The 17,619-nt window shown below is 34.0% G+C and overlaps 1 protein-coding gene across 6 annotated transcripts in view; it reads left to right on the top strand.

Moving 5' to 3' along the window:
• The window catches only part of LOC134707976 (rab GTPase-activating protein 1-like), a 66,850-nt gene extending 49,401 nt beyond the window's left edge, over positions 1–17,449 (top strand). For all 6 annotated transcript variants that reach the window (XM_063568179.1, XM_063568177.1, XM_063568178.1 and 3 more), the window contains 4 exons: positions 1,195–1,299; positions 12,930–13,013; positions 13,634–13,705; positions 13,918–17,449. In XM_063568179.1, the coding sequence (XP_063424249.1) occupies positions 1,195–1,299; positions 12,930–13,013; positions 13,634–13,705; positions 13,918–14,238 (582 nt within the window). In that variant the 3' untranslated portion in view covers positions 14,239–17,449. The remainder of the gene's footprint in view (positions 1–1,194; positions 1,300–12,929; positions 13,014–13,633; positions 13,706–13,917) is intronic.
• The last annotated feature ends 170 nt before the right edge of the window (positions 17,450–17,619 follow it).

Here is a 17,619-nt window from a genome sequence, read left to right as displayed (position 1 = left end):
AATAATTGAAGCATATTCAGACTTAAAGAAGTTGTTTATATTCAACACTTGTAAGGTGTAAAAATTGGTATGACTTGGGTGCAGGCATGAAATTATTTCCTGTAAATTTTGTTAGCTACAGGAAGCACAACATTAAATGTGTTAAAATGGCCTGGTCAATTTTTTAGTCCACTGAGAATGTATTGTGGGGGATACATAGAAATACTGGGCGTCCATCCGTCTGCCAGGTTTATACTGTTATTTTAATCTTTTATTCTGTATTATCTGTATGAAGTATACTTGCTTGTTATCATTGTTGGTGAAGACTGCAGAAAGGTATAGGTTAACAAACACATTTTTTTATCATTGAAAACTCATGAAAAGTACCATTCCTACATAACTATATTTCGATATATCAGATTGAAATAAATTATGTTTTGATACACCAATTTTGCTTTTATGTAATATAGCTTCATTATATGTCCAGTGCCAAAATAAGGCATTTGTAAACCACCTTCTGAAATGTTATGTATATATTCTACATTAAAAATTCAGGGTCAATTTAATTAATTTTTAATTGGCTCAAAATATAAACACCTCAATTCTTTTACCTAGTGGATAACAAGTAATGTTTACACTTAATGCAGTGACTAAGATTTTTCCTTCAATTTATGCACATACAACCATATTTATTTCATTGTGGGGTTTACATATATATACATTAAAAAAAAAGCATTATCACTTGGGTTAATTCCTCATTTCCATAAAAAATACTGACAGTTGACAAATGATGACCTTCAAACAGATAATTTACCACATCTAACTATTAAAAGCATGTACAGAATGAGACGTGTGATCTTTATTTTTGTTCCAAAATAGTGTGTAAAATTAAGTGCTGAAGAAGTCTTGGAATTCATTTCATTAATATTTGTAAAACATGTAAAAACAAGTAACTTTTAAAACAATAGTTATATCTCATTTACTACTTAAAATGGTTCGGAGGAACTTACCTTTATTTATGTTTTAAAATTATCATTTATTTGTTGTAATATTTAATTAATATTAAAAAATTAGTATTTACCTTTTAGTTTTGACTATAATAAATTAACTTTAACATACTGTTAACACTGGATACTAATAGTCAAATAATTGAATATACATGTATTTAAGTGGACGATTTTGTCAACATATGTTAATATTGTATTTAACTTTCAGTATAAAGACCAATGTGAAGAACTGTCTAGTGAGCTAGTCGTGACTAAAAAATTACTCAAAGATATCCAAGAGGAAAAACAGAGATTAGAAGTAGAGTCGTCACAGGTAAGGGTTATACAATATCTGGTGAGCTAGTCGTGACTAAAAAGTTACTCAAAGATATCCAAGAGGAAAAACAGAGATTAGAAGTAGAGTCATCACAGGTAAGGGTTATACAATATCTGGTGAGCTAGTCGTGACTAAAAAGTTACTCAAAGATATCCAAGAGGGAAAACAGAGATTAAAAGTAGAGTCGTCACAGGTAAGGGTTATACAATATGTGGTGAGCTAGTCGTGACTAAAAAGTTACTCAAAGATATCCAAGAGGAAAAACAGAGATTAGAAGTAGAGTCGTCACAGGTAAGGGTTATACAATATCTGGTGAGCTAGTCGTGACTAAAAAGTTACTCAAAGATATCCAAGAGGAAAAACAGAGATAAGAAGTAGAGTCGTCACAGGTAAGGGTTATACAATATCTGGTGAGCTAGTCGTGACTAAAAAGTTACTCAAAGATATCCAAGAGGAAAAACAGAGATTAGAAGTAGAGTCGTCACAGGTAAGGGTTATACAATATCTGGTGAGCTAGTCGTGACTAAAAAGTTACTCAAAGATATCCAAGAGGAAAAACAGAGATTAAAAGTAGAGTCGTCACAGGTAAGGGTTATACAATATCTGGTGAGCTAGTCGTGACTAAAAAGTTACTCAAAGATATCCAAGAGGAAAAACAGAGATTAGAAGTAGAGTCGTCACAGGTAAGGGTTATACAATATCTGGTGAGCTAGTCGTGACTAAAAAGTTACTCAAAGATATCCAAGAGGAAAAACAGAGATTAGAAGTAGAGTCGTCACAGGTAAGGGTTATACAATATCTGGTGAGCTAGTCGTGACTAAAAAGTTACTCAAAGATATCCAAGAGGAAAAACAGAGATTAAAAGTAGAGTCGTCACAGGTAAGGGTTATACAATATCTGGTGAGCTAGTCTTGACTAAAAAGTTACTCAAAGATATCCAAGAGGAAAAACAGAGATTAGAACTAGAGTCGTCACAGGTAAGGGTTATACAATATGTGTTGAGCTAGTCGTGACTAAAAAGTTACTCAAAGATATCCAAGAGGAAAAACAGAGATTAGAAGTAGAGTCGTCACAGGTAAGGGTTATACAATATCTGGTGAGCTAGTCTTGACTAAAAAGTTACTCAAAGATATCCAAGAGGGAAAACAGAGATAAGAAGTAGAGTCGTCACAGGTAAGGGTTATACAATATCTGGTGAGCTAGTCGTGACTAAAAAGTTACTCAAAGATATCCAAGAGGAAAAACAGAGATAAGAAGTAGAGTCGTCACAGGTAAGGGTTATACAATATCTGGTGAGCTAGTCGTGACTAAAAAGTTACTCAAAGATATCCAAGAGGGAAAACAGAGATTAGAAGTAGAGTCGTCACAGGTAAGGGTTATACAATATCTGGTGAGCTAGTCGTGACTAAAAAGTTACTCAAAGATATCCAAGAGGAAAAACAGAGATTAGAAGTAGAGTCGTCACAGGTAAGGGTTATACAATATCTGGTGAGCTAGTCGTGACTAAAAAGTTACTCAAAGATATCCAAGAGGAAAAACAGAGATAAGAAGTAGAGTCGTCACAGGTAAGGGTTATACAATATCTGGTGAGCTAGTCGTGACTAAAAAGTTACTCAAAGATATCCAAGAGGAAAAACAGAGATTAAAAGTAGAGTCGTCACAGGTAAGGGTTATACAATATCTGGTGAGCTAGTCGTGACTAAAAAGTTACTCAAAGATATCCAAGAGGGAAAACAGAGATTAGAAGTAGAGTCGTCACAGGTAAGGGTTATACAATATGTGGTGAGCTAGTCGTGACTAAAAAGTTACTCAAAGATATCCAAGAGGAAAAACAGAGATTAAAAGTAGAGTCGTCACAGGTAAGGGTTATACAATATCTGGTGAGCTAGTCGTGACTAAAAAGTTACTCAAAGATATCCAAGAGGAAAAACAGAGATTAAAAGTAGAGTCGTCACAGGTAAGGGTTATACAATATGTGGTGAGCTAGTCGTGACTAAAAAGTTACTCAAAGATATCCAAGAGGAAAAACAGAGATTAGAAGTAGAGTCGTCACAGGTAAGGGTTATACAATATCTGGTGAGCTAGTCTTGACTAAAAAGTTACTCAAAGATATCCAAGAGGGAAAACAGAGATAAGAAGTAGAGTCGTCACAGGTAAGGGTTATACAATATCTGGTGAGCTAGTCGTGACTAAAAAGTTACTCAAAGATATCCAAGAGGAAAAACAGAGATAAGAAGTAGAGTCGTCACAGGTAAGGGTTATACAATATCTGGTGAGCTAGTCGTGACTAAAAAGTTACTCAAAGATATCCAAGAGGGAAAACAGAGATTAGAAGTAGAGTCGTCACAGGTAAGGGTTATACAATATCTGGTGAGCTAGTCGTGACTAAAAAGTTACTCAAAGATATCCAAGAGGAAAAACAGAGATTAAAAGTAGAGTCGTCACAGGTAAGGGTTATACAATATCTGGTGAGCTAGTCGTGACTAAAAAGTTACTCAAAGATATCCAAGAGGAAAAACAGAGATTAAAAGTAGAGTTGTCACAGGTAAGGGTTATACAATATCTTGTGAGCTAGTCGTGACTAAAAAGTTACTCAAAGATATCCAAGAGGAAAAACAGAGATTAAAAGAAGAGTCGTCACAGGTAAGGGTTATACAATATCTGGTGAGCTAGTCGTGACTAAAAAGTTACTCAAAGATATCCAAGAGGAAAAACAGAGATTAGAACTAGAGTCGTCACAGGTAAGGGTTATACAATATGTGGTGAGCTAGTCGTGACTAAAAAGTTACTCAAAGATATCCAAGAGGAAAAACAGAGATAAGAAGTAGAGTCGTCACAGGTAAGGGTTATACAATATCTGGTGAGCTAGTCGTGACTAAAAAGTTACTCAAAGATATCCAAGAGGAAAAACAGAGATTAGAAGTAGAGTCGTCACAGGTAAGGGTTATACAATATCTGGTGAGCTAGTCGTGACTAAAAAGTTACTCAAAGATATCCAAGAGGAAAAACAGAGATAAGAAGTAGAGTCGTCACAGGTAAGGGTTATACAATATCTGGTGAGCTAGTCGTGACTAAAAAGTTACTCAAAGATATCCAAGAGGAAAAACAGAGATTAAAAGTAGAGTCGTCACAGGTAAGGGTTATACAATATCTGGTGAGCTAGTCTTGACTAAAAAGTTACTCAAAGATATCCAAGAGGAAAAACAGAGATTAGAAGTAGAGTCGTCACAGGTAAGGGTTATACAATATGTGGTGAGCTAGTCGTGACTAAAAAGTTACTCAAAGATATCCAAGAGGAAAAACAGAGATTAAAAGTAGAGTCGTTACAGGTAAGGGTTATACAATATCTGGTGAGCTAGTCGTGACTAAAAAGTTACTCAAAGATATCCAAGAGGAAAAACAGAGATTAAAAGTAGAGTCGTCACAGGTAAGGGTTATACAATATCTGGTGAGCTAGTCGTGACTAAAAAGTTACTCAAAGATATCCAAGAGGGAAAACAGAGATTAGAAGTAGAGTCGTCACAGGTAAGGGTTATACAATATGTGGTGAGCTAGTCGTGACTAAAAAGTTACTCAAAGATATCCAAGAGGAAAAACAGAGATTAGAAGTAGAGTCGTCACAGGTAAGGGTTATACAATATCTGGTGAGCTAGTCGTGACTAAAAAGTTACTCAAAGATATCCAAGAGGAAAAACAGAGATTAAAAGTAGAGTCGTCACAGGTAAGGGTTATACAATATCTGGTGAGCTAGTCGTGACTAAAAAGTTACTCAAAGATATCCAAGAGGAAAAACAGAGATTAAAAGTAGAGTCGTCACAGGTAAGGGTTATACAATATGTGGTGAGCTAGTCGTGACTAAAAAGTTACTCAAAGATATCCAAGAGGAAAAACAGAGATTAGAAGTAGAGTCGTCACAGGTAAGGGTTATACAATATCTGGTGAGCTAGTCTTGACTAAAAAGTTACTCAAAGATATCCAAGAGGGAAAACAGAGATAAGAAGTAGAGTCGTCACAGGTAAGGGTTATACAATATCTGGTGAGCTAGTCGTGACTAAAAAGTTACTCAAAGATATCCAAGAGGAAAAACAGAGATAAGAAGTAGAGTCGTCACAGGTAAGGGTTATACAATATCTGGTGAACTAGTCGTGACTAAAAAGTTACTCAAAGATATCCAAGAGGGAAAACAGAGATTAGAAGTAGAGTCGTCACAGGTAAGGGTTATACAATATCTGGTGAGCTAGTCGTGACTAAAAAGTTACTCAAAGATATCCAAGAGGAAAAACAGAGATTAAAAGTAGAGTCGTCACAGGTAAGGGTTATACAATATGTGGTGAGCTAGTCATGACTAAAAAGTTACTCAAAGATATCCAAGAGGAAAAACAGAGATTAAAAGTAGAGTTGTCACAGGTAAGGGTTATACAATATCTTGTGAGCTAGTCGTGACTAAAAAGTTACTCAAAGATATCCAAGAGGAAAAACAGAGATTAAAAGCAGAGTCGTCACAGGTAAGGGTTATACAATATCTGGTGAGCTAGTCGTGACTAAAAAGTTACTCAAAGATATCCAAGAGGAAAAACAGAGATTAGAACTAGAGTCGTCACAGGTAAGGGTTATACAATATGTGGTGAGCTAGTCGTGACTAAAAAGTTACTCAAAGATATCCAAGAGGAAAAACAGAGATAAGAAGTAGAGTCGTCACAGGTAAGGGTTATACAATATCTGGTGAGCTAGTCGTGACTAAAAAGTTACTCAAAGATATCCAAGAGGAAAAACAGAGATTAGAAGTAGAGTCGTCACAGGTAAGGGTTATACAATATCTGGTGAGCTAGTCGTGACTAAAAAGTTACTCAAAGATATCCAAGAGGAAAAACAGAGATAAGAAGTAGAGTCGTCACAGGTAAGGGTTATACAATATCTGGTGAGCTAGTCGTGACTAAAAAGTTACTCAAAGATATCCAAGAGGAAAAACAGAGATTAGAAGTAGAGTCGTCACAGGTAAGGGTTATACAATATGTGGTGAGCTAGTCGTGACTAAAAAGTTACTCAAAGATATCCAAGAGGAAAAACAGAGATTAAAAGTAGAGTCGTTACAGGTAAGGGTTATACAATATCTGGTGAGCTAGTCGTGACTAAAAAGTTACTCAAAGATATCCAAGAGGAAAAACAGAGATTAAAAGTAGAGTCGTCACAGGTAAGGGTTATACAATATCTGGTGAGCTAGTCGTGACTAAAAAGTTACTCAAAGATATCCAAGAGGGAAAACAGAGATTAGAAGTAGAGTCGTCACAGGTAAGGGTTATACAATATGTGGTGAGCTAGTCGTGACTAAAAAGTTACTCAAAGATATCCAAGAGGAAAAACAGAGATTAGAAGTAGAGTCGTCACAGGTAAGGGTTATACAATATCTGGTGAGCTAGTCGTGACTAAAAAGTTACTCAAAGATATCCAAGAGGAAAAACAGAGATTAAAAGTAGAGTCGTCACAGGTAAGGGTTATACAATATCTGGTGAGCTAGTCGTGACTAAAAAGTTACTCAAAGATATCCAAGAGGAAAAACAGAGATTAAAAGTAGAGTCGTCACAGGTAAGGGTTATACAATATGTGGTGAGCTAGTCGTGACTAAAAAGTTACTCAAAGATATCCAAGAGGAAAAACAGAGATTAGAAGTAGAGTCGTCACAGGTAAGGGTTATACAATATCTGGTGAGCTAGTCTTGACTAAAAAGTTACTCAAAGATATCCAAGAGGGAAAACAGAGATAAGAAGTAGAGTCGTCACAGGTAAGGGTTATACAATATCTGGTGAGCTAGTCGTGACTAAAAAGTTACTCAAAGATATCCAAGAGGAAAAACAGAGATAAGAAGTAGAGTCGTCACAGGTAAGGGTTATACAATATCTGGTGAGCTAGTCGTGACTAAAAAGTTACTCAAAGATATCCAAGAGGGAAAACAGAGATTAGAAGTAGAGTCGTCACAGGTAAGGGTTATACAATATCTGGTGAGCTAGTCGTGACTAAAAAGTTACTCAAAGATATCCAAGAGGAAAAACAGAGATTAAAAGTAGAGTCGTCACAGGTAAGGGTTATACAATATCTGGTGAGCTAGTCATGACTAAAAAGTTACTCAAAGATATCCAAGAGGAAAAACAGAGATTAAAAGTAGAGTTGTCACAGGTAAGGGTTATACAATATCTTGTGAGCTAGTCGTGACTAAAAAGTTACTCAAAGATATCCAAGAGGAAAAACAGAGATTAAAAGCAGAGTCGTCACAGGTAAGGGTTATACAATATCTGGTGAGCTAGTCGTGACTAAAAAGTTACTCAAAGATATCCAAGAGGAAAAACAGAGATTAGAACTAGAGTCGTCACAGGTAAGGGTTATACAATATGTGGTGAGCTAGTCGTGACTAAAAAGTTACTCAAAGATATCCAAGAGGAAAAACAGAGATAAGAAGTAGAGTCGTCACAGGTAAGGGTTATACAATATCTGGTGAGCTAGTCGTGACTAAAAAGTTACTCAAAGATATCCAAGAGGAAAAACAGAGATTAGAAGTAGAGTCGTCACAGGTAAGGGTTATACAATATCTGGTGAGCTAGTCGTGACTAAAAAGTTACTCAAAGATATCCAAGAGGAAAAACAGAGATAAGAAGTAGAGTCGTCACAGGTAAGGGTTATACAATATCTGGTGAGCTAGTCGTGACTAAAAAGTTACTCAAAGATATCCAAGAGGAAAAACAGAGATTAAAAGTAGAGTCGTCACAGGTAAGGGTTATACAATATCTGGTGAGCTAGTCTTGACTAAAAAGTTACTCAAAGATATCCAAGAGGAAAAACAGAGATTAGAAGTAGAGTCGTCACAGGTAAGGGTTATACAATATGTGGTGAGCTAGTCGTGACTAAAAAGTTACTCAAAGATATCCAAGAGGAAAAACAGAGATTAAAAGTAGAGTCGTCACAGGTAAGGGTTATACAATATCTGGTGAGCTAGTCGTGACTAAAAAGTTACTCAAAGATATCCAAGAGGAAAAACAGAGATTAGAAGTAGAGTCGTTACAGGTAAGGGTTATACAATATCTGGTGAGCTAGTCGTGACTAAAAAGTTACTCAAAGATATCCAAGAGGAAAAACAGAGATTAAAAGTAGAGTCGTCACAGGTAAGGGTTATACAATATCTGGTGAGCTAGTCGTGACTAAAAAGTTACTCAAAGATATCCAAGAGGGAAAACAGAGATTAGAAGTAGAGTCGTCACAGGTAAGGGTTATACAATATGTGGTGAGCTAGTCGTGACTAAAAAGTTACTCAAAGATATCCAAGAGGAAAAACAGAGATTAAAAGTAGAGTCGTCACAGGTAAGGGTTATACAATATCTGGTGAGCTAGTCGTGACTAAAAAGTTACTCAAAGATATCCAAGAGGAAAAACAGAGATAAGAAGTAGAGTCGTCACAGGTAAGGGTTATACAATATCTGGTGAGCTAGTCGTGACTAAAAAGTTACTCAAAGATATCCAAGAGGAAAAACAGAGATTAAAAGTAGAGTCGTCACAGGTAAGGGTTATACAATATCTGGTGAGCTAGTCTTGACTAAAAAGTTACTCAAAGATATCCAAGAGGAAAAACAGAGATTAGAAGTAGAGTCGTCACAGGTAAGGGTTATACAATATGTGGTGAGCTAGTCGTGACTAAAAAGTTACTCAAAGATATCCAAGAGGAAAAACAGAGATTAAAAGTAGAGTCGTTACAGGTAAGGGTTATACAATATCTGGTGAGCTAGTCGTGACTAAAAAGTTACTCAAAGATATCCAAGAGGAAAAACAGAGATTAAAAGTAGAGTCGTCACAGGTAAGGGTTATACAATATCTGGTGAGCTAGTCGTGACTAAAAAGTTACTCAAAGATATCCAAGAGGGAAAACAGAGATTAGAAGTAGAGTCGTCACAGGTAAGGGTTATACAATATGTGGTGAGCTAGTCGTGACTAAAAAGTTACTCAAAGATATCCAAGAGGAAAAACAGAGATTAGAAGTAGAGTCGTCACAGGTAAGGGTTATACAATATCTGGTGAGCTAGTCGTGACTAAAAAGTTAGTCAAAGATATCCAAGAGGAAAAACAGAGATTAAAAGTAGAGTCGTCACAGGTAAGGGTTATACAATATCTGGTGAGCTAGTCGTGACTAAAAAGTTACTCAAAGATATCCAAGAGGAAAAACAGAGATTAAAAGTAGAGTCGTCACAGGTAAGGGTTATACAATATGTGGTGAGCTAGTCGTGACTAAAAAGTTACTCAAAGATATCCAAGAGGAAAAACAGAGATTAGAAGTAGAGTCGTCACAGGTAAGGGTTATACAATATCTGGTGAGCTAGTCTTGACTAAAAAGTTACTCAAAGATATCCAAGAGGGAAAACAGAGATAAGAAGTAGAGTCGTCACAGGTAAGGGTTATACAATATCTGGTGAGCTAGTCGTGACTAAAAAGTTACTCAAAGATATCCAAGAGGAAAAACAGAGATAAGAAGTAGAGTCGTCACAGGTAAGGGTTATACAATATCTGGTGAGCTAGTCGTGACTAAAAAGTTACTCAAAGATATCCAAGAGGGAAAACAGAGATTAGAAGTAGAGTCGTCACAGGTAAGGGTTATACAATATCTGGTGAGCTAGTCGTGACTAAAAAGTTACTCAAAGATATCCAAGAGGAAAAACAGAGATTAAAAGTAGAGTCGTCACAGGTAAGGGTTATACAATATCTGGTGAGCTAGTCATGACTAAAAAGTTACTCAAAGATATCCAAGAGGAAAAACAGAGATTAAAAGTAGAGTTGTCACAGGTAAGGGTTATACAATATCTTGTGAGCTAGTCGTGACTAAAAAGTTACTCAAAGATATCCAAGAGGAAAAACAGAGATTAAAAGCAGAGTCGTCACAGGTAAGGGTTATACAATATCTGGTGAGCTAGTCGTGACTAAAAAGTTACTCAAAGATATCCAAGAGGAAAAACAGAGATTAGAACTAGAGTCGTCACAGGTAAGGGTTATACAATATGTGGTGAGCTAGTCGTGACTAAAAAGTTACTCAAAGATATCCAAGAGGAAAAACAGAGATAAGAAGTAGAGTCGTCACAGGTAAGGGTTATACAATATCTGGTGAGCTAGTCGTGACTAAAAAGTTACTCAAAGATATCCAAGAGGAAAAACAGAGATTAGAAGTAGAGTCGTCACAGGTAAGGGTTATACAATATCTGGTGAGCTAGTCGTGACTAAAAAGTTACTCAAAGATATCCAAGAGGAAAAACAGAGATAAGAAGTAGAGTCGTCACAGGTAAGGGTTATACAATATCTGGTGAGCTAGTCGTGACTAAAAAGTTACTCAAAGATATCCAAGAGGAAAAACAGAGATTAAAAGTAGAGTCGTCACAGGTAAGGGTTATACAATATCTGGTGAGCTAGTCTTGACTAAAAAGTTACTCAAAGATATCCAAGAGGAAAAACAGAGATTAGAAGTAGAGTCGTCACAGGTAAGGGTTATACAATATGTGGTGAGCTAGTCGTGACTAAAAAGTTACTCAAAGATATCCAAGAGGAAAAACAGAGATTAAAAGTAGAGTCGTCACAGGTAAGGGTTATACAATATCTGGTGAGCTAGTCGTGACTAAAAAGTTACTCAAAGATATCCAAGAGGAAAAACAGAGATTAGAAGTAGAGTCGTTACAGGTAAGGGTTATACAATATCTGGTGAGCTAGTCGTGACTAAAAAGTTACTCAAAGATATCCAAGAGGAAAAACAGAGATTAAAAGTAGAGTCGTCACAGGTAAGGGTTATACAATATCTGGTGAGCTAGTCGTGACTAAAAAGTTACTCAAAGATATCCAAGAGGGAAAACAGAGATTAGAAGTAGAGTCGTCACAGGTAAGGGTTATACAATATGTGGTGAGCTAGTCGTGACTAAAAAGTTACTCAAAGATATCCAAGAGGAAAAACAGAGATTAAAAGTAGAGTCGTCACAGGTAAGGGTTATACAATATCTGGTGAGCTAGTCGTGACTAAAAAGTTACTCAAAGATATCCAAGAGGAAAAACAGAGATTAAAAGTAGAGTCGTCACAGGTAAGGGTTATACAATATGTGGTGAGCTAGTCGTGACTAAAAAGTTACTCAAAGATATCCAAGAGGAAAAACAGAGATTAAAAGTAGAGTCGTCACAGGAAAGGGTTATACAATATCTGGTGAGCTAGTCGTGACTAAAAAGTTACTCAAAGATAACCAAGAGGAAAAACAGAGATTAAAAGTAGAGTCGTCAAAGGTAAGGGTTATACAATATGTGGTGAGCTAGTCGTGACTAAAAAGTTACTCAAAGATATCCAAGAGGAAAAACAGAGATTAAAAGTAGAGTCGTCACAGGTAAGGGTTATACAATATCTGGTGAGCTAGTCGTGACTAAAAAGTTACTCAAAGATATCCAAGAGGAAAAACAGAGATTAGAACTAGAGTCGTCACAGGTAAGGGTTATACAATATCTAGTGAGCTAGTTGTGACTAAAAAGTTACTCAAAGATATCCAAGAGGAAAAACAGAGATTAGAAGTAGAGTCGTCACAGGTAAGGGTTATACAATATCTGGTGAGCTAGTCGTGACTAAAAAGTTACTCAAAGATATCCAAGAGGAAAAACAGAGATTAGAAGTAGAGTCGTCACAGGTAAGGGTTATACAATATCTGGTGAGCTAGTCGTGACTAAAAAGTTACTCAAAGATATCCAAGAGGTAAAACAGAGATTAGAAGTAGAGTCGTCACAGGTAGAGAATGATGGACATTTACACAGTATTACAAAGTTACAAAAACACCCATGAGATATTGGATCTTACAACTCATTCCTTCTGTCTTGTTATAAAAATATAGCATGAAAACCTTGGATGAGAGGTTGAATTATTCTGAAAATATATGTTGATGTTGTATGAAGATAAATCTTCCTTTGTTCTAAACTGTATCTCTTAATTATAGTTTTAACATAATGCTATCATCTGCTTATATCTTATGTTATGGAACATTTACTCTGACATCACTTAAAACTGATCAGTCTTTGACTTCTAGTAAATGCTACAAGTTTAATAGAGAAGAAGCAGATACCAGTCTATGTTACAACCTAGTCATTAAACTAAAAATCTCACTGTTTTGTGGCTGGTTTTATTATTTGATTATTCTAACAATGACCTCCAACATAACCAGCATTTTATCAAAAGACCATCAAGACAGTTTTAAGACAAAATTAGAGGGAAAAAACGAACATGGAGGTGCAGATATTATTCATTTAATTCACATCAGTATTAATAAATTTAATAGAGAAAAGTGTAAACGGAGCTATAAATTTAGATGTAGTTACTTTATGTTGATATATAAGACTCGCACCCACAAAGTGAAAAGGGATTAATATAAGTTGCAAAACTTGTTTCCCAATCCACTATAACTAAATATGTTTAAACTAAGACTTAGTTCCAAATTAAACTCAGAATAACATGAAATGTAGAGCAAATAATTACAACTAATTACACTGAACGATATGAAGAAAATTGTATAATATTATTTGATTCAGCATGAAGAATTTTATTTTATATTACTCAAACTATTTCATTATCATTTGGAACTTAGGTTAAAGAAATGTGTAGAAGGGAACTGGAAAAATCTGAGGCTGATGGTAAAAGGAATGCTGTAATAATTGCTGATTATAAACAGGTAATAAATAGTTGGAAAAGGTGAATTCCTCATTTGTACAACATCAATGTTATAATATTGTCAACAACATCAAAAAATTACTATAGAAAAATTTATGACAACAAATTACCACTGACAACAGATATATGAATAATATCAAATCTGAATACAGAAATGCACACTAAATTAAAAAAAAAAAAAATATTTGTTAGCCTAAACTTTACATATTGACAACAAAAATATGAATAGCTTCAAAATTGATACAGAAAACTAAGGTATTATTCTGAAAATACATTACTAACACTGTTGTAAGAATTTTTCTGAACTTTTATTGAAAGAATAATTTATCACATTCATGATATGCTTCACCAAGGTTTAATTGGTCACTGAACTGTTTGTTTTAAATGCAAAACTAAGAGACATATCAAAGAGTTTACATGCAGTAGCTCTATTAAAAAGTGTGGTGAAATTACCAATTCAGAAAATACTGAAAACGAATATCTTAATATAAAGATTGTTTTGTTGAAATAATAAACTCACTGCTTATGAATCTGTATTTATTTATGTCAATTTCTTGCGGTTTATCAATTCTTTTCTTAAAACATTGATTTATTGACTTAAGTTTGAATTTTATTTTTTAGATTTGTTCTCAGTTAAGTGAAAGACTTGAAAAACAACAAACAGCAAATAAAGAAGAAATAGGAAGAATTAAGGTAAATAGTTACATTATCATTACAGTACAATCTCAAACAAGTATTCTTAGAATTCAAGAAACAACGATTTTTCAGCATTACCTCTTAAGCAAAGACAGAATGACATAAAAGTTATCAATGTCACTGTAATGCTGGATATGTTTTAAAACAATCTGAAATATGAGAACTTTAATGATATATTACTTAAGTTGAGCTTCTTTATTTTATTTTAGGGACAAGTGAAGTCCTGTGACAACTGTTCAAAGATGTTTAAAGATGACGGAAAGATACAACTTCCTGAACCAAAGGTTGATCCTGATTCTCTGAACCCTAAATATCTAGACCTCCATGCACAGATTAGAGAGCTTGAACTCGAACTAGCTCAAACAAAGTTAGCTTTAGTAGAAAGTGAATGTAAAACACAAGACTTGACACATCAATTAAACTCTACTATAACTGAATTACAATCTTCTAAAAACACTTGGTTCCAAAAGACTATCAACTCTCTTAAAGAGGTGACAAATCATAATACAAAGAAGGATCCAAAAGACTAATGTTCAGGAATTACAATCATTTAAAAAACACTCGGGTTCAAATGACTATCAACTCTATAGAGGAGGTGACAAATCATACAAGGAAGGACATAAGGTTACTTTAGTGAATTACAATAAGTTTTAGGAACTTGGCAACAAAAGACTATCAATTCTGTGAAGGAGGTGACATATAAGGACAGAACTAAACAACTAGTTACGTTAAAAATTTTATTTTGAAAAAGAAAAATGGATGGATATGTTTCAGTTGTTTTATTTGTGGATGAAAGATTTTTGTATTTATGAGTTGAATCTATATCAGAGCAACAGTGGATGTAGAATGTGTGGTTTTATGAATTTGTTTAAGTTTTGTTTTTGTTTTGAATGTTTAAGGCTGTGAAACTAGTTGTTGAGGGATTTCAGATGTATTTATTTTGTAAGTGTGAGCTGAGTATTTTATATAATTGCTGATTACCCAATGTTCCCATTGAAGAAAACATTTTGTGTAAAACACAAACAAAGAGGAAAAAATAGACAAATTATACCTGTTTTACTGTCAGGTGATCAGTAATTGGAGAGGGGGGAATCTGACATTTTTTACTCTTAACCAATTTGGTTTTGTAGGGAACAAATCTGACATTTATACTGTTCTTTCCAAAATGAAAAAATAAATTTGGGAAGACACATAAAAAAAACATTGGCTTTTTGTGTTTATATCCTGTCATTCCATATAGACCTAGAGCTTAACTTAGAAATCCTCTAATGTCAGGGTACCAAATTTGCTGATATTTGAGTTTTTTCACCTCCAATTATTTAAGAATTAGACAAAAGTTTTTGTTTTGAATTTTTTTGTAGATGTATCCTTAGTTACTACATACTTTCAATTTTGATTTTGAATCTATATTGATCATAGAAAATGGATTTGACCCATCATCCAAACGGTCTAAGATTCTGTATTGATGAGTAGATTTTACTTTTTTCAGTGGAGAAGTTTATGCTTAATAGGTACAATTTAGAAGTCATTTTATGCAGAAAGCTTAAAATATAATCTGATTTTAGTTGGTCCAAGCTTGCTTTAATTTGTTTGTGAGGAAATAACTGAAATTGTAATGACTGGAAGATGATACCAAAGACATACAGATTTTATAACCCTTCTCAATTTATTACCTCTGGAAGTCCTTGCAGATTAGCTACTGCTTTAATATGCATTGTTTATTTTGAGGGCATTGAACATTTTGATTTGAATGTTTTCCTTTCCTTTCATTTGTATACAGATATTTATAGATGACAGGGTTGATTTACAATGTTGAATGCATTTAACATTAAGGAATAGTTTAATTGGTTATAACTTTTGTTTTATTTTATGATCTTATTTAAATATATGATATGGCCGTGATCAACTTTTCAAAATGACTGTTTCAAGGGAATAATTTTAGGACTGTTGGATGGCTATTAAATTGTATAATCTGATTGGTTTATGACCTAATTGTTCAACTCTATATGCATGGGAATCATATTATTTTGGGTTTTTTTTCTGATAAAAAGAAAACGAATCAGTTTAATACAGCTGTTTTCCTTGATACTCATACTTTATTTGTTTCCTTTTACTCCTGGCTTCAGGTCACAGTTTGTTGTTATATTTTACAGCCGATTTCATTGAGTGTGTAGCTAAAGGTAAAATCTTTGGTTAGCTTGCTTGCTAGCTGAGCAGTGAAGTCATTATTAGTTAAGATGGTAAGGTATACTACACTCCTTTCAAAGTAGCCTAGTCCTATAGACAGGTAGATTGGTTTTCTGTCGGATTAGTCTATTCTTAAAGAGGGTAGTTTACCTAACCTAATAATGACTTCACAGTTTAGCTAGCCAGCAAGCTAACTAGAAATATTACCTTTAGCTACACACTCAATGAAATTGGCTGTAACAGTTACTAGAAAGTATGTTAATTATCAAGTTTCTTCATACCTCCCAAATCCATTTTAAAGGAATATCCCTCATGAATTGTTAACAAGTTTGTTTTACACATGGTCAAGTTTTGTATGTAAGAAGCAAACAACTGTATGAGTTTGTGGTAAATGGTAAATTTTTAATTCTAGTCATTTTTTATCACAATGGAGTGATACATGTTGTATATAGTTTTGTTATACGAATCATTTTGGCATACTTTTGTGATATATTTCAATTTCATACAGAATTATTTATTCCATCCATTTGGCATTTTAATCATTTAAGACACATTTTTACCCACCTAACCAAGTCTTAGCATTTTAATGAGGTATTAAGTTCATGGGCTTTAACAGTATTGCCAAGTTCCATTTTATTTTTCTGGCAGAAGAATCAATATCTTGTGATATTTATGTAATAAAGATAGCAATGCTTTTAAAAAATGAAAGCACTATTGTGCAATTAATATTTTTCCATCTCTGCTGCATAATTTAGAAATAAAATAAGACAGGTTTCAAAGAAATGGGTAGTGTAATTGCCACATTTACACACTAAGATTTTTTTTTTAAATACATAATTTTAACATGTTTACCGGTTTAGTTTTATTTTTTCGGTTAAGAATATGCTACTTAAAAAGATCAACAAAAAATGATTAACATAAAGACTTTAATTTTTTTTACAATAATTTCATTTGTTGAAAAAAGGTGGTCTTGATCTTGTTACCAGTTTACTAAAGATAATTCAACCCTAAAATGCTTTCTGAGGTTTATTGAAATAGCTTTTCTCAGGTTACCTACTACACACTTTAAAATGAATTAACCAATATGGTAATCATCAGGAAATGATGTTCTGAACAAAACACAACAAAACAGAACTTTTCAAGATTTATCATCTTAATTTGTTCCAGCCAGTTATTCCACTTGTAATTTTAGTTTCTGCATTTTTTTGCTGCTGAGTATACTCTATACTGCCATAGATATTTGATGATCTGCTGATCATTATTTATACAGCTGTCATTGTTAAAGACAGTAATTTTAATGAAATATCAATTCTTCATGTCTAGGGTCAATTCAATGGTAGTCATATTATAAATGAATTCCAAGAGTTGGTCATGTTTGTATACTGTACTTATTAACCAATAGGGTTTCAAAACCAGTCTCATTATAAACAGCAAACAATGTGCAATTTAGTGCTAAAATACGATATTGATATTTAGCTTTTTTATTGTTGTACAGTGTAAAATAATAATATTACAAAAAAATCCAATAAATTCCAGATATTTATCAAACAGTTATCTTTTCTTTTTAATTAACAAGTTTATTCAAACTTGCTCTGCAATCTGCAGTTCAGGTTTACTTTAGTCTTTTCAATCTTATTCAATTAATCATGTGGAGCTATCAAATCAAAGATATAGTTCATATGAAAATAAGATATGTGGTTTTAGTGCCAATGAGACAACTCTCC

Source organism: Mytilus trossulus, chromosome 2 (assembly GCF_036588685.1).
Source record: "Mytilus trossulus isolate FHL-02 chromosome 2, PNRI_Mtr1.1.1.hap1, whole genome shotgun sequence".
Taxonomy (NCBI): Eukaryota; Metazoa; Mollusca; class Bivalvia; order Mytilida; family Mytilidae; genus Mytilus; species Mytilus trossulus.
This window is presented reverse-complemented; position numbering and strand designations above follow the sequence as displayed.